Consider the following 26,065-nt stretch of genomic DNA (forward strand, 5'->3'; position numbering starts at 1 on the left):
CAGTAACTTGCGAATGGTAGTGAGCTTTGCCAAAAATTGCATTGATCATTAAAACGTACATAACTCATTAACAACAATAAATCAAGCAAGTTTTTAAAGTAAATGATTTGTAGAATGAACTTTTGCAAAACATCAAAGTGTTATTTTTCAATAATATTTTGATTTAGATAATAAAAATCGATTTTGTGTATCTTATTTTTTTACAAGGAATCTATTTAAATCCAACTACATCGTTTGTGCTGGTTCTTGCTTCACACATGAGAATCGGATAAATGTTCTGTAATGCAAATACAGTCTGTGCTTTCTTCTTGAAACTTTGAATTTCTTCTATTTTGTTCTCTTTTCTTTTGATGGCTGCATTATGATGTATATTGACTTCTTTGAAACTTTTTGTCAAACCAGGCAGAAGCTATATTACCAATACCAGGAAGTAACATGAAGGTATCAGAACCATCTTATTTGCACAATGCATAGCTTTTGTTTCTGTGAGGGTTTTCCCAATTTAATTCTACTTTTCATCAATTAACTTCTTTAAATGAACATTACAGTTTACTCTGTAACATAATATGATTGCATAATATGCCAGCAATTAAAATCCAAATTATTTGGAATTTTAAAATGTGGATTAATCAAGCTAATTTGAACACATCAAAACTTTCTCCCAAATTAAACATGAACCCTATTTTAGCACTAAATGGAAGGTGTGTCTTATTTTAATTTTGCTTTCCACCTGAACTGCAAACAATGCTGATTCCACGGCATTGTTCGGATTTCCAGATCGGTGAACTTATACCTTATTTCACCATTTGTTGTGCTTATGTGCAGACATGTATACCTGATCGACTGCCGTGGTGTGTGATCAACTAAATCACCTGTTTCTAGTGCAAGTCTGTGCCCAGGCAAAGAAGAACCTGGAAGACACTGTTATTGTTGTGTGGAATTTCGCAGTTCGCTTCTTGTGCTTGATTTGCAATGTAGGAATTTAATGTCTGTGTGTAGTACTTGAATGGAAAAAAGTTTGGTTTTAACCAAAATTGGCTTTACTGTGTGCATGCTATTATAGCAGTGGTTTGGTTACTATGACTGCAACGTCAGCAGTTATAAGCAAAATGTGCAATAATTACGGATATACTTTTAATATAAGGTAAGTTATGAAATACTGAAAACACATCCAGTTGGTCTTTTCAGTGTATAGATTATTAATATTTGTCTATAAGTTCAAAGTTGAGGTACGTGTAGTACTTCATTAATTTCATTAAGGATAATAGGTTATGTCTACTTAGCTGTCTGGAACTTTTTTTATCATGACAAAACCCAATTTTTATATTGTTCTTTTTCACAATCAAACATTGGCATGTTGTCAAACTGTAACCAGGAAATACAGGCCTATTTCCCATTAAATGTCACAGAAAACTGTTTCCTTGCTGCAACAAGGATGTAGGCCTACACCACGGTTGCAGTGATAAGATATAGGGGTTTTCACTTAATGAGTTCAGGATCTGTGAAGTAAAGTAGTTTTCAAGGGTAAGTTACGCCAGGTAGTTAGATTAATTAATTCTGTACATTGTGTGTGACATGTGAATGTCAAGTATAGATTTCACTGATTTTTAATTCTTACACATGTCTCTGGAAGACTAGGTCGATTTTTGTTTGAACTTTTCATAGCCAAAACATGTTTACAAGGCCTAATTAACAAATAAAAATTTGATTTGTGATTTGGGGTATTTCTCCACTGTATCAAAACAATTAAGAATGGTGAAGAAACTGATTAAACTTCTCACAATTCTGACAAAATTAGGGTCAGTATTATTTTGTACAGAAACAATTTTTTCCAGATTTTCAAGAGACAAGATCAATCAGGAAAGGGCAAGCAAACAATTTTGGGGGCCTAATGATGACAGTATTATGTAAAGCCAAAGATTGGGTTATAAGTGTTGATATAAAAATGTTAATTTGAATGAGGCGATTGTATATATTTTCCTTTGCATAAAGAATACCAAAGTTTTCCCTTGGATGTATGAGAAACATTTACGGTAATTATGCCAAAGAAACCTATTGCTTAAACTACAAATTACAACTTTGCAGGTTAAAATCTCTCAACAAATCTAGCTAAATTAAGATGTTTTATGGTGCAGCAGCCCAATTAGAGTCCAATTTGCTCTGTTAAAAAAATGCTTGTAAGTTGCAGTCTATTTTGCTATTTTTCATTACGGTACTATATAGCACTTCTATTTTATTTTTGTATTCAAAATATAATGGGGTGTGAAAAGAAACAAGTATTTCAAGACAAAATCAGGACTAAATCTTTGTTCAGTTTGAAGTTGCTGATCAAATAAAAATTACTCACTACACCTGTAATTACAGGGAGGGTCACTACATGAAGAATTCATTCGCTTTGAAAATGTGGACTGGTTAGCATTGACCCAATGTGTGTATTGTTTAAGAAATAAAGGTTTTTCAACAAAATAGCCTTGGATGTAATATGATGCACTGACCTAATTTAGAACAAGGAATACAATAATTTTTTATTTTTTAATAACTCCTGTCTATATCACACGCTGGGAAATTTATCCAAATGCGCCATGTGAGGATATTCTGCAATACTGTGCCCTACGTGTAATTGCACCTGAAAGGCAGAAGAGAGCACATTCTATGCAGAACATTACATGATGCGATTACGCATCCAATTGTCCATGATCATGATAAGCGCTGTCACTTACACATCCCTATGAATGTAAGTTAAAAATTTGTAGATTTGAACAATCCATATCACCATGTTTATAATCAAGGAACATTTCCAAGTTTTTATTCAAAATTTGAAGGAAGATTTAATTCAATACTTTCAATGATATCATTATAATTATCATCAAATAACTTTGTCATAAATATTTAATAGAACAATTTTTCACATGTTACCAAAGCATAAAATATTTTCATCCACGTCCATATCTATTTAAAAAATAGGACAGTCTGGAAGTCTACACATACATTGTACACTACATGTATATGCCATAGTCGATATTTGATAAGGTTTATATAATTAGTAAAAGTAAAAGTAAAGTATTATGTTATTGACAGGCCTGGAAAAATTGGCAATTTGACAATCTCATTGCCGGAAATTTGGTAATTTGGAGGGAAATTTTGCTTTTTAGGATCAAGAAATACATAAGAAATGGTGGGAAATCCTGCTAAGTTGGAAGGAAATTTATCTCTTTGGGAAATAAACATATTTTCCAGGCATGGTTATTGAATCCAAAATATCTTGGCATAATTATAATGAGTGTTCTCTTATTGAACAAAGTATGATTTTGGGATCTACCTATTTATTGATTGCGAAACTCTGAGTAAAATATCAACACTTTGCCCGGGAACTTTGTCCCTAGCATACACTGTCAACATGGGTAGCGCGAGCACAAAAAATCAAGGGGTCCAATTTAATTTTTGTGGACCCTTTGGTACCTGCAAAACCAACATTTAAGGGGTCCGATGAGAATTTAAGGTGTCCATCTGTCCGAAATCTTAAACTTCAGAACTTGTCAAATATTCCAGTGAAATTATTAGTGTTGTTAGCCTATGGTGATTCAAAAGATTTACTGATCTTTTTATTTTTCATTTTTAATTGATGATTTATGCCACTGTGCATCGTGAAATTAAGGAGTCCATACAGTTTTTATCGGACCCTTTGGTCACTTTCAACTTGAGATTTAAGGAGTCCAAAATGGGTAAAATCAATAAATAAGGAGTCCCTGGATTATACGATTAGATTGTACTTTATTAAACCAATATACCCTGCAAAAATCAAGACTCTAGGTGCTGTAGTTTTGTCAAAATCCAAGATTTTGAATAAAACGACGGAACCGGCGTTTTATTATTACGATGGAATTATTAGTCGAACTCATACACGATGTTCATAACACACAGTACGTACACGGCGTGCGGGACGGTGATCTGTACAACAAAGGGTCGTACCATAACATGACCGAAGGAGTGGTACGTAGGCCTATTGGCGACTTGTTTGCGCTGGTAGTAAATTCCAATTTTCTTTGCTTTGCCGTAGTTGTTCGGCTCAAAAATAAAAGGGGATATTTCTGACAGTAAAAGCTAACATTTTATGGCAAAGAAATGCTATTTTGTATGAAAATGTTATAATATGGCTTTAAATGCGACCCTGACTGTCAATGAAGACAATCATACCTGAGATGATACTTGCCATTTATTTATTTCCATGCACCAACTGAGTTTAACTTTTGCACCAAGACAAAGCGCCACAAATTCCACAGATAGTTGTGTATGCTGTAGCTAGTGGCAAGTGCCCAGAGGATTTAAATCATTATGAGATCTGGACAACCAATCATAAGCAGCTCAATTTAGAGATGCATTACATCATGGCTAATTTCAGTACTCCAGTCTTCTCGTCATACCCGTTTCTGTCATGGGTGTCTATGAAATTTCATTTGCGTTTTTACCAAAAAGGGCAAAAAAATTGCTAAGACTGGGCATGTTTCCTCATGAAATACAAAAGGTGGTGATTTCCGGGCTGTTTTCAAATTTCACCAACAAGCATGCCTGCCTACCCACCAGGGTTCCCGTTAAGGGTTTTAAAATGTGCGTCATGTGTGACGCAAGTTTGCTAACAAGATTGAAAAACTTGCGTCCAGACAGATTTTTGTAAAGCGTCCATCTGAAATTCATGATCAATCATCCCGGGTAACGCAACGGCAACCCCTCGTTGCTACACACGTACCCCGGGTCTACCCGGGGGTCTACCTCATCAAATGTTGATTGTTAAAATAAAATTTTCGCCGTGATATTCCATCTCCAGTCGCAATGATAATTTTTCTCATTTCTGCATCAGTTTTTGTCAGAAACATGGTCAGAAACAGCTGCAAAAACATGCGCAAAGTCTGTCAATCTTTAGCAAATTTTCGTACTTTTACTTCCGGGTTTTACTTTTACTTCGATCCACGTGTTGTTGATGATGCTATAAAAGCTAAAACACGCGCTGCTACAAAAAAAAAAAAAAAAGGTTATCATTTGGATTTTGTCTTTAAAATTGCTTTTATTCATCGTAACAATAATACTAATAAAGGAAACGTAGATTATTTATGAAAAATAAACTTAAAATATTAAAAACTGAATATTGTCAGGTTGTGATAAATAACTAAATAAACATTAACTGCACGTCGTCAGTTCAGCATGCTTTGTAAACAAACAATAGCATCAATTGGGACCTGATTGGGACTTTCCCCATCAAACAGCGATCGCGACGGAAAGCATGCAAAAAGTGCACGATTTCCTGACGTTGCATTTACAAATATTGCAGAATTTACTTCAATTCTTAGCAGGTTGGTCAAAATTTTGGGGCTTTTATTATCGTAAAAATAAAACAATTTCTTATTTTTATCATCAATTAATGATTAAATTTCGAAGTTTTATCTGCGTCCACATGGACGCAAAATACTTGATTAGCCATGTGAACTTGCGTCCAAATTTGTAAAATACGCGTCTGGACGCAATGACGCACACTAACGGGAAGCCTGCTACCCACAGATACATAAAGTGTGGAAGCCAGGATAAAGCCCGGAATGAACCCAAAGACCCTTTACAATTCTGCCAAGTGCTGCTCCACACATAGTACACCAGGTTAATTGTGTTCAGGGATGTAGGTGTGATTGTGTAAAAAAAGTTGTATTGTAACAAATCAATCATACAGGTTGAGTCTTGTCCAAAATTTTTAGATTGAGTCGAGTCCAGTCAGTCACTCGAGTCACTGTACAAATTCAATAGTGTCAAGCAAGTTGAGTCACTGAATATCACTTGAGTCAATTGCCAATTTTAACTTCAAAACGTTGACTCCTTCCAAATTTGATTGTGTTAGAAAAAAGTATTAGTAAGGCCAAAACAAAATGAATGTTTTGGTTCTCATTCCCTCCCGCCTCAATCTCTGGAATTTGTCAGATTTTTTTTAGATTTTTCAAAAAATGTAAGACTTTGGAATGCTTTAGGAATACTTTATACATAGATTATAGATATAAATAAGTTTATTAGAGAACAAGGATCACATCAAGTCTTTTTGTGGTACTCTGGGGGTATCCCTCAGAATCTCACATTTGAAAAAAAGAAAAGAAATAGGGCCTCCTCCATTTACTCGAGCATGCCATGTTAGAAAAGACCGATAACTAACTAACTAACAATGCAAATTTGACATTGAAAAAAATCTCCCTCCCTCATCAATTCATGAAAATCCTCTGGTAGAGAACCAAAACATGAATTTTATACGACCTAAAGTTTTAAATTACCATTTGAGACCAAACCTAGAAACCCTAATAATTTTGTTGTTTACCTTCAAATTGGCTGACCTGTTTATAGTCTGCTGCAGATATAAATGTCATAATCATATTGTTGCTGTTATTTATTATTATTTCTAATTCTATACTTAGTAATAGCAAAATGGCTGTCAGTTCTATTGTATTTTGAAGGGCAATGTTAACAAGTAGTTATCATAATGAAATCTTCTCTTAGCTATCCAGGAACCTGGCTACACTCCAAAAGTTAGTCCTGCATGTACCCCTGAGTCTGGAATCAAATAATAAACTTTCCAATTGATACTACAATTAAGAAAAATCTATTATTTAGGCCTATTGAATTCTCAATTATGAACAATAAAATAACATTCTCACAATTTGATTTTGTACTTATTTAGGCCAATGTGTAGCCAAACCAAAATTCCGGAAATATAGGAATACTATTTATTTATTTCATCAAATCTACATCAATCAATACACTGATGTTTTATCTGTATCTAGAGGGTATTAGGCTAGTCTTCAGGGCAAGAAAAATTAGGGCAAGAGACATTTTGGTGAGTGATTGTGCAATATCTCAACTTTCCTGATGATATGTATCAGGCTGCCCGCGATAGAATTTGCAATCGTGAACTGTAAAAAGTAAAACTTGTGTAATGTATTTACTCCGACATATACTCAAATCTCAGTTTTTGGCTCCAAATTATTGTGGTTTTTTTTGACATTTGGGGAAAAAATCATAATTTCCTACTTGCAGGAGATTTTTGCATTTTTGTTTGTACAAAACCAATGTACCATCTTAAATATTTCAAAACTTGATAATGAAGTGAACACAAATTACAATGTTGCCATTTTTGGAAATACATGTGTAACTGTAAGCACAGACCCTAGAGGGTCTGTGCTCTTACCCTATACTCAAGATTTTGAATGCTTAGACTTGTGCCAAGTCTTACAATTTTTTGACTATGATTGTAAGAAAACATGCAAAATTGCATGTTTTTAGACCATTTTCCCTCAAATTGCAAAAATATTAAAATTAGACCTTTATTGCCAGGTAGAACTAAAGGATTTAGCTATGCTGCATTTGGCAAAACAGGATAATATTTTTAACCAAAAATATTACTGCTGTATTTTTTTGGAATGGGGAGTAATAGCTTTACAAATTTGCAATTAATAAATACATGCTTGCGAGGAGTCAAAATTATTGGAAATCACTAAAAGTTTGAAAGCTGCAATACATGGGTACACACAGGGCTAGATATTGTCGACAGGGGCATACCGGGAGCTAGGGAAGGATTAAGGGGTGCATGGAAAATTTTGGACCTCATAACTACTCAATTGTTGGTCTAGAGCTCCGCAAATAGCGGCGCGCGCGGCACTTGTGGCGAGCCGTGGCTTCCCGAGTGGCGCGCGGCGGCGCCATTTAGATTTTTTTTTTTTTTTTTTTTTAATAAATAAAAAAAATCAAATCAAATCAAACCATTTGATAAAACTTCATACATCAGGAATATCTCCAATATTCTGAATTTCAACATTAAACAATGCGATTCCCATGTTATCCTTGTAAAGACAGGCTAAAATAGTACAAAATGTTGTACCAAATGGCATCAAACTTAAAAAAATCAAAGGCTTCAGTCCCCCCTCTGAATCCCCCCGGCGGTGCTAAAGTACCGCGATGGCTGCTACGCAGCCAATGCCAGCCATTGAGTGGCGCTTTGCAGTTTTCTTTTATTTGATGTGGCACTTCAACAAATCTATTTGAGGAAGCCTGGTCACTTTAGTATAGAAAACTTGTACACATATTTACAATGGCAAACACTTGATAAATTCATCTGTGAGGACAAATTTGGGCCAAAATGCTCATTTTAGCCAAAAATCCCAAAAAAAACGGTTTTTGGCCCACTTCTTTTCATTAAATGAAAGAAAACAATTCTTGGGCCAAAATATATACCGTAACCACTCGGGCATAAGCCCACCCCCTAAACGGCAGATTTCACTTCGGGGTGGGCTTATAACCGGGGAAGGGCTAGTACTTGAATTTAAAAATAAGATCAATCACCCCCACCTCCCCCATTTGTATATGTCCAATGTACCAGTAATTTTTATCATCTAGGTCAATTTCTTAAAGTAAAAAGTGCGGAATGTTAATTATCAACTGATACTTTTTTATATTTGTTCTTAAAATATGAGAGAAAAGCATTGATTTGATTTAAGAACTTGGCCAAAACTTTGTACCGGTACTGGGCTTATACCTGTCCTGAGTGCACCCTTCACGGCCCTGCAATCTTAGATCGCCTTGATAAGAGTTCGAAGCCCTGTCGTCAACAGAGGGCAGTAAACTCGAGGTAAAGAATATCCCATATCGCTAATGAGCTGGGCAGTAACCGTAGAAAAAGCTCGTTTCTGGCGAAAATTGACAATTAACTTGCACAAATTTCTAGATACAGTTACTATAAGGTCGATGCGATGTATTCAAACCATTTGTTAACCATTTCTTTTTTAGGGAGCAGTAATTATTTATCATGAATATTATTGTCATGTTGATGACATCATAGTTACTCGCATTTTGTTCATTTTTAAATTTTGAAACATTTAACGCTCAAAAGTCACACAAAATCAATCACATATATGTTTCTTTATTTCACCAGAGTGTCCTTGCCAAGATTCTAGCATCAGACCATGCGCTTTCTCAAGATACAGCCTTCATAAGTGTTAGGTCACTTCTGTACAATTCTTATAATTTGTTTCATGCATACAAATAGCGATGCACGCGTTTTTGTTGTGTTTTTGATAGGTTTTCATGTCCGATTTTAACGATAAAACATTATTGCTTATAGAAAAACAATATGGCAAAACATACAACAGTTTGTAACATTCTCCATGAACTTAACCATCTATGTTTGGATTGTGATGTAATTAACGTGTGTAATGAGATTTTCTCTTTCTGAATCTGACTTGTAAAATATTATTTTTCATCACAATTTCTCATCAAATTCATACATTTCTGGATCAAAAGTCAGGTAAAACACTTTGTGGTTTTGAAATTTGGTTTAGAAATAACGCTTATAAAATCATTTGGGTTGATCAAGCAGTTGCTTTTTATGATTTTCAAGGCAATATGCATAAATGATGAATCTGCATGTACACAATTTTTCACTTCAGTAAGCTCGTCTTTTGACCAACGTTCATTATTGATCACGGGTTATATTGTATGCGATGACATCAAAGAACCACATGTGTATGAGCTTGTGCATTGAATTGAATTACACAATGGTTATTCAGGTTATTGATCGCTAGATGGAAGCGAACATGATACATATTACGTAGGATTCCATGCCTGTACGGGGATTTGAACCCTAGCGACCAGAACTATGAACACTTTGAATTGTGAGCACCATGCAGGGCCGTGCCTTGTTCCCAGAATGTTTTGAAAAATAGGGGGTGGGCTTATAGCCGAAGGTGGGCTTATACCCGGGTGGTTACGGTATATATATATTTTTTTTAATTAAATTTTTAAAACTAGACAAAAATATCTAAGCCGTTTTTTAATTTTTTTAAATTTTGACCAACTTCACCAAAAATATTTTAAATTTGGGTGAAAATCAAGCTTTTTTATGATTGAAAATTAAGCATTTTTTGGTGTAAATTTTTCAAAGTTGGTCAAAATTTGGCCCAAGAATTTTTTTGTTACGTTTAACGAAAAAGAAGTAGACCAAAAACGATTGTTTGGGATTTTTGGCCAAAAATGAGCATTTTGGAAATATGGAAATTCAAATATGAAAAAAATATTTTTTCAAATTTTAGGGTCAGTCGAAAAGGGCAATACAAATCTTTTTTAAATGCCTACTGATCAGCATACATTATGTAATTTAGAGCTCCTGTTTGCAAGGAAGGCCCTCTTTTTAAAGCGTATAGTCTTCCTCACGTATACAGACGCATGCAACGTCAAGCACATGCAATTGTGCATAGGTACTCATAGGACCTTGTGCAAAATAATATGCACTGAACGGTTAGTAGTATGCTTTAATTTAGAACTCTGCAGACAAGAATGGACATTACAGATTTTGGTGCACTTTCCATTCAAACAAATTTATATCCAAAGGTGTATACCATTACCATCTAGACTTACCATACTGACTCTTTGTAAAATCTTTTTCATATTGATTGGCAATCTTCCTATTTACGGCATAATTAAGTTGGGAGTGTGGGGGCAGCACATTTGTGCATAGCTACCTAGGATGCGTAACAATGCCGTAAGGCACAAGGTCTTACGTCTAGGTACAACTTAATTCAGACTCTAAAGGTTCGTTCATACTACCACCGCATTTGCGATGCGTTGCTTTGCGATGCCGATATATCGATTACTTTTGCCGCAACTCGACGCATTTCCAAGTTAAAATGTATTTAATTTTATTGCGATATCGCAATGCAGTATTTTCAGTACAATTGCACCGCATCGCAACGCAATTGCGGCGTAGTATGAACGAACCTTAACATAGACATTGTACTGCATTAATTAACATTTGAGTTTATTTTATATGTTCTCAAATGACAAATAAATCATGATTCAACTTTATCAAATTCAATAATAAGATAAGCTTAAAATTTTTCCACACTCGTCCTACTTACCTGAAGCATTTATCTTGCCATCCATAAACCATGCAATCTTTCCTTCTTCAAACTGACAGTCAGACACCTGAGTAAATTCTTGAAACCATTTCAACCGCGACTTGGCTAAAGTACCCCAAAACACGTCTGGCTCTCGAATGGAAAATTCATACAGTTCCCGATGGTTGTTGAATTTGTGACCGAGCTGTGCGAAGTTTTCGAGCTCTGGCATCTCGGATGAAAACACTTGCTTTGCATGGCATGCACTCGAGGTGGAAAGTGCTCTTGCAAGAACATTTTGATTAAGTTTGGAGGCAATTTGACGTGCAGAAATACTTCTATTGGCCTGTGAAAACGGGCCTTTAGAGAGCTTCAATACACCACAGAGCAGCGCCATGTTTGTTTACGACCTGCCCTCGACCGGTCAAAGGTCGTGTATTTGTGGTGTGGGTGTGTGGCTTTTGGTGATTGGTGGTGCATGGAGCCGCGGCGTGGAGCCGCTGTAATATGAGCGATTTATGAACTTTGCAAGTGGCTCCAATCGCATGAAAAGTTGATTTCGGAATGAATTCTGTAGAATGGCAACCTAGTGTGACTTGTCAACCAGAAGAAAATGACAATGGAACAATAAAACTCATACACTAAAAGAAAATCAGCATAGCATGCAGATAGTTTTGAACGGGGTTTTGATAGAATTACTAGCGGCTGATACTATTAGTATTTAAACTACTCAATTTACTTCAAATAAATTAAAACTAGTTGTATTTATACTGCTTTAATAAAAACGAAAAGAAAAGAAAAAAAAAAAACACAAAATATAAAATTTTAATTTTGTTATTATCCAAAATGTTATTAATATTAGTACTAAACAGTGCCTGGAAGGCGTTGTTGTCCATTTTAAGCTGAAATAACAAGGTAAAAGTGAAGAAACCCCACTGGTTATTTTGGCTTTTTAACCTGCAGTTCTATGGGAGGACATAAAGTCATAATTTTTTTTAAATTATAACTTTATGTCAAAATTTGCTCTGTTGACCTACAAAGACAACAAATTTGGCCAGATTCCATTTAGTTGCAAGTTGGGACATGTGTGAACATTAAAATATGCAAAATGTGAAAAATTCTGTCTATCTTTGTACCCTAGTTTCTGCTTGGGGTGATGCCACTGCATCGTAAAAGAACTTGTGTGGTTGGTTTCATGTTGTTTGATTGTTATAGGCACATCTGTAGTGCGCGTGCGGAGGGAGACGAGGAATGTGTAATAAGACTTAGTCCCTCTGAAATAACCCCAATGAATGCCAATGGCTTGAAATCTTGGGGTAACAGGGTGTAAACGTAAGACACTCCCCCCCCCCCCACAACGAAATGACTCCAACTATGGGCCTAAGTTTTGAAGTTGGAGGTCATTTAGGGTAATTTCAGAGTTTTATTATTCCGCAGCTATAAAACAAATATCTTGCCATTGGAGGTCATTTGAGGATATTTCAGAGTGGGTCTCTGTTTAGTGTAGTTAAGGCCTCCCCCCCCCCCATATAAACTAAGATCCTAGTGGGTTTATGACCCAAAAGAGCATCCACAAAATGGCGGAATTATCAGAATGAATTAGGGGTTTTTGTCCTAATTTCACTGATAGACTTCAAGGGTACCTGTACCAACTCAAAGCTACCTGTCCCGACTCAAAAAGACACATATGCCCCCCCCCCCACACACACAAAGAACCACCAAATTGACACAATTATAGTAGATCTGGTCTGGTCTGATCTGTTTGAAATTGGACCTCCTAGATGTATATACTCAAGAATGTCCTCTTTTCAGCACCTTCACCATAATAACACATTTCTGTTTTCTTTATCTTTTCAGATAACAGAAACAAGACTACCAAACTTCCACGATGGATATTGACTTCATAGGAGGATCACCACCCAGTCAAATGCTAGAAGATGACCCACCTGATTCTATTGATGATTTCGCCAGCTCTCCAGGTACCATCCTCAGTGACTCGCCACTCACTGTTGATTCTCCAGATGGTACTGCCATCACAGCAGAGACAATCAATCTTGTCACAGAGACAGTTGTTACTCCATGGCAGGATGTCATAGATGAACTCGCATCCATTGATCCTGCTTCTATGTTTTATTTTGGATCTGACAGTGAAGGCTTTCCCTTTGAAAGATCAGAAGTGTCTGAGAATGCACTTAATACAGACAATGTATTGGAGGGAAGTACTGACGCCACTGACAGCAATGAGAGTACATCAGTCGAGGACTTGTGGACATTAGTGGATCCTACAGCAGTGTTCCCTGATATCCAACAAGGACCAAGATGGTCCAATAAAGAAACACCTGATTTAAGTATACTGAAATATCTCAAAACCTCTGTCAACAACCCAAAGTCAGATACTTGCTTGGATAACCCCGGGTCTAACACTCCTGTTGAAAATGTCGCATCAGACAATATCAAGCCAGATTCTTCAGATGGAGATAAGGTGGATACTGTTAGTGAAGACACAAAACAATGAACTCTCCCGAGGATCTAAGCTTACCTCCAATAATTTCACATGATAATCCTGAGTCGAAAAGTTTACAAGGAGATCATAGTGAACCACCTGAGCTAGATCCTGAACCCATGGACTTTAACCTCTCACCAGATACTTCAGCAGTGGAACAGAACCCAGACACTTCGCCAGAAGAACAAATACCTGATACTCTATCACAAGAACCTAGCTCAGAAGCAGCAGTAGCTGAAGACTTGAATTCAAACCCTCCAGACCTCACTTCAGAGATTTTACCTGAAGATCTCACTACTAATGCTCCATCTGAAGACTTAATTAAACAAAAGACATCAGATGAAAATGCTAATACAGAGGTCAAAATTAAACAAGAAGTGATTGAGGTGAACAATAATGATGACAGTAACACATCCCCAGTGATTAAAAACAATGAAAGCAATACAATCAATGCAACAAGTAACACTGAAAGTACCACAACCAATAATATCAACTCTTCAGAAAACCAGAAAGCAACTAACCTCAACAACACTACAGATAGCAATGAAGTAATAAAGCCAAAAAGAAAAAGATATGGATACAAGATTCGGGCAAACCGAGGTCGAAGACGGTCTTCATCAGGATCCCCTGCCAGACCGATGCCAGCAGAGCTAACAAAGTATTTGAATTTAGCCCCCATCAGTGGAGTTAATAAAGATCTGGCTCCAAGACCTGTACCCATTCATGTTGGGTCAGGTCAAAAAGCACCCATTGACTACAGCAAGATGATGGAAGATGCCAAAAGATCTTTCCCAGTTGCACCACTTACACAAAAGCCCCGTTTACCAACGCCACACATATCACCTGTGCAGAAACTATTTCAACTACCTTCTCCACGGCTTCTTGCTCCTGCACAAACAAGAATCCAAGCTCATTTCCCTCCAGTTCCAATCAGGGTTCCTCAACCGCAGCAAGAACCACTATGTCTTACTGTGAAGCCACAAAATCAGCAGCAACAACCTGTTATCACTGTTCCTATTTCTTCAGATCTTCAGATATCAATTCCTATAACACCTGAACTGCTGCAAAAACTAGCACTTCCAGCTTTTGCCAATTTGCCAATAACACCAGAAACTCTGCAACAAGTAGCAGCACTAGCTGCATTATCGAAACCATCTGCTACACCGCAAATACCGCTGCAGCAACTACCACCACAAGCACGGCCACCACAAGCACGGCCAATTTTTGTTCCAACACCGACACCTGTTACACGTGAATCAATAAGACAACAACTGGCACGGCCTGCGGCTGTCCCAAACGTTCTTGGAAACTCGCCAATTGGGTTTACTGTGCCTCAGATTAACAAACCTTCACCTGCTCCTACTGCAGCACCAACGCCACCGCCTAAACTCGTCCGGAGACGTTTCACATTCCCAAACAGTCCTCCCATACTCAATCCAGTGGCACTGTCTATGAGTGCTATTAATCACCGGTATTCTGATGATCCTCCAACTCCAAGTCCAACAGACAGAAAACCTCCTTTATTGATACCCGCAAGTCCATGTCCATCTTCAGAAGATTCTTTACCTCCGACACCCAGTCCTTCTTCTGTGACTTCACCAATTCCCATGTCATTTGAAGATTCGGGGCGAGTGTATCGCTGCGATGACTGTTTCAGGACATTCAAACACAGGCTTAGTCTGACTAACCATCAGCGAGCTCACGGCAACAGACAACCACATGTGTGTTTTATATGTCAGGAACCATTTAAATACAAAACTAACCTTAAGCGACACCTGCGCATACATGCCAGACAAATGCGTATGTGCAAGTATTGTCACTCTATCATGGACAGTGACTACGCTTTAGTTCAGCATGAGAAAGAACATCGCCGAGTGATGGCATCCAAGGATGCAGAAGCCAGGGCAGCAGAACTCGAAGCCACTCTGATTAACGGGACATTCCTTGTGCCTGGACATGCAGTACAAACCGTCAAACCAGAACCAGATAGTACTACCAATGCATGACAGTTTGATTGATGTGCAACTGTCAGGTGGTTTGAAATACTAGCTGGTAAAGTTGCTCCACTGCACTATGTTCCTCATTAATACTGTTTGGTCACAACTGGCCGGTCATTTTCCTTCAGTATTGAAGTGAGTAACATGGTGGGGGATGGAAAATATAAATGATTAGTAATTTAATGATTTAGAAACAGTGTGTAAAACTTTGTCTGCAGACGTGCTATTTTCCTAAACAGCCCGTCCCGGCGATGGCGCCATGAAAAGTTTCCACTATAACAAGTAGTGGCATACCAACTGTTGAAATACCAGGACAAAATTTACATAATTTGTGATGTTTTTCTTCCGTTTAGCCTTTTTAGGCCACAATTATCCTATTTCGGCCCATTTCAGCATAAAATTGCAAATTTTTGTGTACTGTGACAAAACATGTCAAGTCATTTGGTAGTTGGTCAGCTGGACAATTTTGCAATTTTGCCCACCTTGGAAATTTTGTTCACTGATGACTTCACACTAAGACAACGCCCAAGCACCGATATATCAAAACCAAAGTTACACCTAAAATATATACATGTAGTAAGGTTACTTTTAGGAGCAGCCTGTCCCGCGTACTAGTTGCTTTTTGGCTTAATTTTACACACTGTTTAGAAAGAAATATTATTCTGTCTTGCCTTGATCATGGAACACTCAATCCTAAATCCTTTAGCTGTCCTAACCAAGAGTAAAGTCAAATTTTAATTTTTGGCCAATTTGGGGGGGGGGGAAGAGCCAAAAAATAGGAATTTTAGCCAAGCCATGGTTTTATGTGTCTGAAATTGTTAAGAAAACATGAAAAATAATCAACAGATTTGCTCTTTTCCCAAAAAAAAATTGATAAACATTTCAATTTGACTAAGTTCAATCAATGTTAGGTAAAACTAAAGGATTATGATATGATTTGTTTACCAAAATAGGATATCAATACTCCAAAAAATTAATGCTGTATTTTTGTCTGGAATTTGGAGTAAAGAGTTTCAAAAAGCACTGTTCAATTATTACTTTATTAATTAGAAAACCAAAGTCAGTGTATGAGGTGGTGCATAAAATGTAATTTTGGAAAAGAAATATTTGTAAGGAAGTTTTATTGTCAATCAAAATTTCACATCTTCTAAGCAACAAGGCTGTAACACTGTAACAAAATTATGTGTCAATAATGGTCAAATTGTTGACTTTTCTAGTATTATGTCTAAATTAAATTATTTATGTTTTATTTTTTAATATATTTAATCATTCTCATGTGAATATAAACATTGACATGTTAAAAACCTTGGGAGTCTGGTACATGTATGTCCAGGTTGAAAGTTACTTTGTAGTACCATAATTGTCCGAGTATTATAGTCCCACCCCTTTTTTAGGTGAAAAATGTCCAAAACTGGGGTGAGGTGAACTATACTTGAATTTTAAAATATAGACATTTTTCAGATTTGGAGTGTCAGCTACAGCTAAACTGCTAGGATCATTCATGGTTGACTTTTAAAAAAAAATTTAAAAAAATAACATTCCGTGTCTTCAATATGTATTAAAAGTCATACTTTTGTATTCATGTCATACTCTATTAATAATGATTTCAAAATAGATAAAAATCCAGTGCATTTTGAAATAATTAATAGATTATAAAGTGAACACAAGTTTAAAAACTTTACATTGAAAACACAAAATGTTTGTTTGTTTTTTTGGTCACAAAGTCAACCACCAATGATCCTAGCATTTAGCTCCAGGGGTGGGACTTTACTCGAACGTGAGACTATAGATGAGTTGGCCTATGATGTCACATGTTTACATTCAGACTGCCCTCTGTTGTTTCAAGCCAGGCAAAATAACACAGGAGTGTCTGTGGCAGACCACATAAATCTCTTCAAAACTCAACTTTTAAAAACCTTTGAAATTTTGTGTAATATTATGTGTATAAGCTTGATGCATTGTAAACAAATTTTTAGTATTATTTGCTTTGAAACCAAAGTTAATGAATAAAAATCAACTTCTTCCATGTAAACTATAGTGTTTTTTGCCTGGCAGTTTTGATCTCAGACCAACAGAGGGTGTATCAAATGTAAACAGTACACAATGTCAACTCATCTATATTCAAACAATTATGGTTCTTGTATACATGGCCTTTTTGATGGTCAAATTGTCATATCCTTTCAAATATTTCTTGATTTTGTCACTGCCAACATTGCCAGCTTGGAACAGAAAAAGTTTCATTTAAAATTTACAAGCAGGCCTCAAAATTCAAGGAGGCCATGAAGGCCACAGCCTCTGTTATCCTTGGCCTTGGTGCCCTTCAATATCAAAGCACTGTTCAGTACATAGTTAGCATTCCTGCCCTTTACTCACTGGCCTTGAAATAACTACTCTTAAAAATGTGAAAATTTACACTTATGAAAGCTTTTAAGGTTAAATACAACTGATTTTCAAGGCTTGATTCCAGAGGAGCGTAAGTTAATAATGGAAACAGCCATGCAGAAAAGAATGAACTCATGCGTATACAATAGTGTATCAATCTGAACTAGGGCCACGGACAAACGCGGCTCATGAGTCATCCTATAGGCCCTATGTTGCAGGGATAGGGAGGGGGCGACCATGATAGGATCATATGGGCTGATGGGGGGGGTTGATTGTGTGCAGCCGTTTTCGGCAATTTTCCTTTGGATTTTCTAAATTTTCAATTTTCAAAATTACCCTGGATGATAGGCCTATCTGTCGTGAAATAAATCAATGCTTGACTTCTATAGGCTATAACAGGCCTAGTAGGCCTATTTATACCCTGATTATGCAATATATAGGCCTATAACAATAACTACAACAACAATAACAAAACCAACAACTAATATTTTGTTATAAACTAATTTGTAAAAATATATTCATAGGTAGGGCATGGCAGCGCTATATTAGACTAGTAGCCTATAGCCTAAAAATTCCTGAATTATATAATGAAAAAAAACGGGCAAAAACAATCAATCGCTGCAGTCAAAAAGAAAGAAATGAACAAGAAAAAAAAGAAAAAAAGTGGGAGAAAAATAAAATAAAATAAATGGAATGGACCACATAGGGACTCGAACACGCACCAAAGTTTTCCAGCTCAAAACTATAGTATTATATAGTCGAACGTGAGACCGACGACGCGCTAACCGATTGAGCCACTGGGGGATACATGAAATTGATCGATCTCAAACTGACTATTATGGAATAGTCATAGTAGTGCATAACAGGCTCTTATAATAAACAAGCTCATTACCGCTGTAAATGTCGGAGGTATCGATGGCGAAAAACCTCGTTTTTTGCAAAAGTAGCTTAAATTTGGAGTGAAATTCAAATGGTAAAGTAAACGACAGACATTTGAGAAATAATGTAGACAGTTAGAAATCAAAATTAACGTTCCACAATCCAGATATCGATAATGTAACATAACAGTGTTTTGTGCTACAAGATTCTCGAAAATTGTTCCCAAAAACGGGCTAATAAAATTTAATCGGTACTGTATTTGGTTCTTCCCCATGGCAACATTATTTCTTTGGTCGATTTGTAGTACAATACAAAAAAGGAGAAAACAATCACTCGCTGTGGTTTTATACGGAGCGAACATTTGAAAAAAACTGCATGGAAGCGTGTTTTGATCTTGTGAACATGGTGCGTAAAAATGATTTAAACGAAGGATTTTCAAACGGATTCTAAAAATTTGTATAAACACACAAAAATAATGTAAAGATACATCCATGCACCAACATTTGACTCACTGCGATATTTGATTGCTGAGAAAACGCGGTTTTAGAGAACAACTTTATCGTCTTTTATCGTTTTTTATCGTTTCTTCGATGTAACCTGTAACCTTAATAGCATTGATGTGAAGCACATAAAAAGTTTTAACTTTTTCCAACAATATTTAATTTCATACGCAATTATTATGAACAGTCCTTTTCAAGTACACATTTACACACACACATGAATAGTAGACACACATCCATAGGTGTTTCTAATATGTCACAAATTTGCAAGCCCTCCATGTATTTCTTATGAAGGTGATAGGCATAGTGTACAAAATGTTTAGGGCCCAAGAAATTCAGAGGCCCCTGAATATTTTATAGAGCATTTGGCTTGAGGGCCAGATTTAATTCAAAATTGGCCTCAAAATAAAGAGTACCTGATCAGTTTAGATACTCTAACATAAGCTGAAAGGTATTATTGTAATTATGCTAGTGCTAAAGCTCAATATATTTTGTATGTTATAACAAAACAGTACTATTTTGATAGAAATATTTTGTATTTTTGATATACCATAAAATCAGTACCAGTAACAATTAAGTTACTGAAAACATAAATAGGGAACAAACCAAAAGTTTGACGACGTCCTACAAACGAAAGCTCTTTCGTTGCGGGGGAGGAGGAAAGTATTTTCATTACATTTGTAAAAAATATTGGTCCAAGTTAACCTCAGGTTGGAATTTTCAAGCTTTAACCCTTACATGTATATACAAAAATGCTTACCTGAGAGGGAGTGGGGGGACAGCTTCCTAACTAATGTTAGGAAACTGTCGTTTATAGAACTACAGCTCGTTTATAGAACTTTCGGTTTGTTCCCTAAATATGTTGTACATGTACAATGTAACAAACAGTACTATCTAAATAGAAATATATGTATTTTTGTATTTTATTTAATCAGTACTAATAATTTACTGAAAACATTTTGTGAGATGTAACAACAAACAGTACTATGTTTTAGAAGAAATGTGTTGTATTTGACATTATACATTGTATTTTAATAAACAGTACTATTTTCATAACATATGCAACGTTTGATCATTTTGGAGGGAAATATCATCTACTAAAATGCTAAACATCAGTTTTACTTTAGTTTTGGTAATGGAGATGAATCATTTTTTTGAAAGAAAAAGACATTTGCACAAATTTTCAAGTACCTTATTCGACCTACTTTAGTGCTTCTCTTATAGTTAATGCATGTGTACTTTACATCTGCAAGGGCCCCCTTTCAATACACATTTAGTATGAAAATGGAACGAAGTACCAAATGAATCACAGCAAAATCATCTTTCCACAAGGTTGCAGCTGTGACATTTGTTTAAAATTATTTTATTTCTATTTGAACAACAAAATTGGTTTACATTTCAAAACATGGTATTTTATTAAGCGCCATTCAATGTCATACTTTAAGTGCTAATTATAGACGAGTCAAACTTGGAACACCCAATGTTTTTGCTTGCTAGTGACTCTAATTAAACAGCCTCCTGAACAACATATCCAAAAAGGACATAAGAGAAAAAATGGTAATTAGCATATATCCAAAATGACTGCTAATGCAGGGCTAAAATTTCAAAATTGGGTAAATATGGATAAAATTTTGAAATTTGAACCCTGCATTTAGCAGCCATTTTGAATATATGCAAATTACCGCTTTTTCTCCAATGTCCTTTTTGGATACATTGTTCAGGAGGGTGTTTAGAGTCACTAGCAAGCAAAAACATCCAATTTTGTTTAGCTCAAATGCCAAATTGGCTTGTCTAAATAGGTCGAATATGGTATGATTTGGTAATAAAAACCAAACAATTGCAATTTAATTACATCTTGGATGCATCTTACCACACAAACAAGTGATCCATAGATTGTTGATATATGTGACAATACCCTGAGTAGGAGTAGACCTTGACATTACAGCTACTGCTACTTTTGATCGACATAAAAAATACAATAAGTATCTAATGCATACAACATAATATTTGTGATGCTAAATTTATACCTGATCGCATTTGCAGAAAAGCGTATCCCACAAAACATTAAGCTGAATATATGTACTCGATAGATTTTGCAGAACAGCAAATTGCTTGTACATGCTCTATGTGCAAAAGATTTGGCAAAAAATGCTCTTTATGCAAAAGCAACATTATTTTTGCACGTAAAGCATGCATCTGATACGCTTCTCGGTCTGCAAATTCTATAAATGCGTAATGCTTTGGAATCTACTGTAGGAACACACAAGAAAGATTTCAAAGTTCTGATTCTGACATGACAGACAGTAGGCCTATACCATAGATCATCTATGCCTATACTGAGAAGTTACTAACTGTAAACCAGTGATGGGGTCGGACTCAGGTTGATATTGATAAATGAGGTCAGGTTGATATTCTTTTTTTAGTTCTGAATAAGTTTTACACTGACTGACAATCTATCCAAACACACAGCATTGCCAAACCCATGATTTGGTAGCCCAATTGGGCGACTTCTGAAGATATTTCCTTGTACTTTTGAACATTGCCTGTCCCATTGAAACCAATGGTTAAGGAAACATTGGGCTACTTACTTTGGCTCCGTGACTCCCAGTACTTTCTTGTCCATAGAAACCAATGGTTAAGAGAAAAATGTTACAACTTTTTGACTATTTGACCCTGATTAGGCCTGACAAATTTTGGCAACCCTGTAAACACATTGGGTTTATAGTTACGGTATTACCTTGCCCAATGCAAGTTATACTTGACATGACCTTCAAACTGTTTTGGCATAATGCTTATCATTTTTAACAAATATGAATCTTTATTTTAAATTGACTTCATATGGCCATGACCTAGAAATGACACTGAAGTTGTTGTTTTGACTGAAATGGCACATAATAGGGATTGTTTTCATCAAGATTCATGAAAATCAATCATTGCTATTTGACCTCACATGACCCCTAATGACCTTACAGTGATTGTTGTCACATAATGACAATAAAGTAGTACTCTGACAAAGTTTCATCACAATAGATTTGAGTTGTACAGATACCGGGTACATTGAAAAGGGGACGCTTTAGACAAAAGCCACCTGAAAAATTCCTTAGGGCGCTTTCAGGGGAAGGGCGCTAATTAGGTACAATGCAGTACTGTTCTACATGTATGTGCCACCAGGATACATAATTTTCATTCTAGAATGCAAAAAACTGAAGCAATATAATCAAAACTTGGAATAACAATGTTTGGGTGATGGGCCTCAATGTGAGGCAGAAAACCCAGCAGAAAACGTGTGTTACAATTTAACCACAATTTGGTCGCGCACCATTAAAGTCAATTATCATAGAAACAGCCCTAAAACTAAAAGATTAGACTTTCTTTAAGAACCAAGATGCCTTCTACATTTACACTGGTCATAATTATGCACTTGTCATTTACAATGGTAATTGGTAATTCAATTATTGAACTTACACAATACATGCATGTATTTTAATTTCTAACATTGTTTATATGTGGCTCAAAATAAGCTAAGGTGTCATAAAAGTGTAACACACAATTATTTTTCCAGCTCTTTTCTTTTGGTCTCCAACCAGGTTTAAATTATAGTATGCACATATATCGTTCATAATACACTAAAAGAAAGATAAGTTATAGACCATTTACTTCACAAATTTAATTTTCTAGCCCTTGCGTACGTTATATTTGACAGACACAATTTTGATGATTTTCTGCAATCAAATAAAAATTTATAAAGTATTACATATACATAAGGTATTTTGTGGTTATTTAGGTGTAGGACCTACAGCAACTGATTGTGGAAAAAAATGTGTCCAAATATTACAATAAGGAGGATAAATTGTTATAAATAAAATATGTGTGTCTGTCAAGCCATAACATACGCAAGATGTCTGTCAAATGTAACATACAGAATAATAATTTGGCAAAAACAGTAGTTCAAGATGGGAAATTGAATAAAGATCACATGCAGTTTATAAATCACATGTTTTAAAACACTTTTATAAACTCTAAACTATCATCATAATATGAACATCAAGTGATTTTTAATTTTTTTAAACGTATTGCGTATGTTACTTTTGACAGACACATACAAATCTAAATAATCAGACATGCCAACTTTGAAATCCAGATTTCCGTACTCAGAAGAACAAAAATCCGTATTTTGCACCCTAAAACCGTATTTTTTAAATATGTACCTTTTGCATACCTGCCAACTCCAGAAACTCCAAAAGTAGAACACATAATTGAGAGGGAGCACTTGTGCGACCGAGCACATAACGACCGGGTCCAGGGCCCACTTTACAAATTTGCAATCAAATTTGGCAATACCAAAGAACCATTCCATCAAAGTAATAAATCAATACAGAAAGATGCTTCCTTTACGAGTTATCACTCATTGAATGTGCTACTTTGCTATACTTTACATGGAAAGCAGCCATCTTAAAGTCGTCATATTTCCTTAATTACATAACTGATCAAGCTGAATTCCGGATATATGATGCACAGTTGAAAATTAATTTTTAAAAGATTTGGTGACCTCAGTCGACCTTTGACCTTGTATGTGACCTTTGACCTTACAAAATTGGATAAAGTATGTAGACCAAACAAATTGGGTTTTGTTACTTCTAATGTTGTTAGAAGCATGCTTTGTTAAAATCAAGTTCAGAAAATCATTGATCATCATCATATGAATCTGAATAAACAAAGTGGGAAAGCATCTTGTAGGCCTATACATATTTCTTTAATTTATTTATTTAATCTTTCTTTAATGTGCATGCATGGTGCGAAAGTCGGAAGTAAAAGGAGGTTCGAAACCTTCTTGTAGGTTTATTCTTTTGCACTAATAGAGCTAAATAGTTAACTAAATACCTTCAGAAGACATAGCATTAGGTGGTTAATAAAAATATTAATGTGCATGAAAAATCTGCAAGTCAGAAGAAAATTATTTCGGAAACCATCTTGTAGGCCTATTAAATATTTCTTTAATGTGCATGCATGGTGCGAAAGTCGGAAGTAAAAGGAGGTTGGAAACCTTCTTTTATGCCTATTCTTTTGCACCAATAGAGCTAAATAGTTAACTAAATACCTTCAGAAGACATAGCATTAGGTGGTTAATAAAAAATATTAATGTGCATGAAAAATCTGCAAGTCAGAAGAAAATTATTTCGGAAACCATCTTGTAGGCCTATTAAATATTTCTTTAATGTGCATGCATGGTGCGAAAGTCGGAAGTAAAAGGAGGTTGGAAACCTTCTTTTATGCCTATTCTTTTGCACCAATAGAGCTAAATAGTTAACTAAATACCTTCAGAAGACATAGCATTAGGTGGTTAATAAAAAACATTAATGTGCATGAAAAATCTGCAAGTGGGAAGAAAATTATTTCGGAAAGCATCTTGTAGGCCTATTTAATATTTCTTTAATGTGCATGCATGGTGCGAAAGTCGGAAGTAAAAGGAGGTCGGAAACCTTCTTTTATGCTAAATTCTTTTGCACCAAAAGAGCTAAATAGTTAACTAAATACCTTCAGAAGACCTAGCATTAGGTGAATAATAAAAAACATTAATGTGCATGAAAAATCTGCAAGTCGGAAGAAAATTATTTCGGAAAGCATCTTGTTGGCCTATTAAATAATAATTTTTTAATGTGCATGCATCACCGAAAGTCGAGAGAAAAACGATGTAGGCAACCACTTTAACAGACCAAGAAAGTGGTCAAATGATACTAGTAATTCAGTCGGTAGTCTAATCTTGCAGCTGTTTATCTTTTTAAGACACAACATTTTATTATTTTGGTCAAAATTCTGGAATACCGTATTTTTTTGGGGGTGACCGTACTACCGTATTTATCACGTTTTACCGTACAAAATACGGTGAAACCGTACTAGTTGGCATATCTTGCCTACAAACTTGCGTACAAATGTTTGACAGACAACACTTAACAATGGATTGTGTCATCAAAAAAGCTTCTCCTCACAAAGTGATAGTGCCACAAAGCTAGGTGGAGCTAAATGCTATGTCATGTAGCATAATTAGCTGTATCACCCTAGTTTAGCAGGAATTACAGCACCGTCTTGCGTATGTTACTATTTGACAGACATTTCAAGAAAAATTGTAAAATTGTTATATGTTCAAAAAAGATGGCAGCCACTTACAAATTTATTATAATATGGAGAAATGAAGTTATTTACAATAGATTTACCCTTTAGTTTATGCTTCAAGTCTTTGTTTATAAAAAACTGAGGGACTTCAAAATCAATCAAAAGTTTGACAGAGAATAGTAACATACGCAAGGCAAACTTTTAAATCCTTTTTTTGATCTGTTAACTTATAATTCATAAATTAAAAGCTGTTGAAAAAAGGCGTCTCTTGGCATGTTACAAATAAAAGTGTAAAAATAGGCATTTTTACAGCTATTTTTTATTTTTGTTATTATTTAGAGTGAAAGGTTTTTTCTTTTATTTTGTATGCTATGTCTTTACTACCTAAACTTGCCACTAAACTAGCAAATATTCCATTTCTATAATTATTATTAAGATGTCAAAATATATGGCTATAATATGACACCTTAGCATATTTTGAGCCATGTATACACATACTAAATTCAAATATAGGACCCTCAATGAGTTACACATTAATAATTACTACAAAAATATACACTCAAAAGAAACACATACAACAATATAAATTGGCTTCAGACAAAATACTATATATTCATCACTGTCAACTTGGATGGAATAAACTGACATTCTTGTTTCTTAGAATCCTCAGCAAGTACTACATTGACCCTCAGGGACTGCCTTTTCAGGAGAGTGAGCACAATCACTCTCTACTGCTCTCCTTATATCTGATATCTATAGGAGAGTGATTTTTAGCTCTCCTTA

General features: G+C 35.6%; 2 protein-coding genes across 3 annotated transcripts in view; one reads left to right on the top strand and one right to left on the bottom strand.

The window, feature by feature from the left end:
* The window catches only part of LOC140153038 (acetyl-coenzyme A synthetase 2-like, mitochondrial), a 69,467-nt gene extending 58,018 nt beyond the window's left edge, over positions 1 to 11,449 (bottom strand). The window contains exon 1 of the mRNA XM_072175635.1: positions 10,932 to 11,449. Within this exon, the coding sequence (XP_072031736.1) occupies positions 10,932 to 11,307 (376 nt within the window). The 5' untranslated portion in view covers positions 11,308 to 11,449. The remainder of the gene's footprint in view (positions 1 to 10,931) is intronic.
* On the top strand, positions 803 to 16,923 carry LOC140153039 (uncharacterized). 2 transcript variants are annotated; one of them, XM_072175636.1, is made up of 2 exons: positions 803 to 1,144; positions 12,768 to 16,923. In XM_072175636.1, exon 2 carries the CDS (start codon positions 13,422 to 13,424, stop codon positions 15,417 to 15,419), a length of 1,998 nt encoding a protein of 665 aa, XP_072031737.1. In that variant the 5' UTR covers positions 803 to 1,144; positions 12,768 to 13,421; the 3' UTR covers positions 15,420 to 16,923. The 2 variants fall into 2 exon arrangements, with proteins under 2 accessions (XP_072031737.1, XP_072031738.1); XM_072175637.1 differs by lacking the exon at positions 803 to 1,144 and adding an exon at positions 1,415 to 1,524.
* Positions 16,924 to 26,065: the final 9,142 nt, after the last annotated feature.

The sequence above is a fragment of the Amphiura filiformis genome, chromosome 5 (assembly GCF_039555335.1).
Source record: "Amphiura filiformis chromosome 5, Afil_fr2py, whole genome shotgun sequence".
NCBI classification, from domain to species: domain Eukaryota; kingdom Metazoa; phylum Echinodermata; class Ophiuroidea; order Amphilepidida; family Amphiuridae; genus Amphiura; species Amphiura filiformis.

Excerpts from the sequence above, each read along its gene's own strand:
- LOC140153039 (XM_072175636.1), top strand. The coding sequence starts at position 13,422 with ATGAACTCTCCCGAGGATCTAAGCTTACCTCCAATAATTTCACATGAT.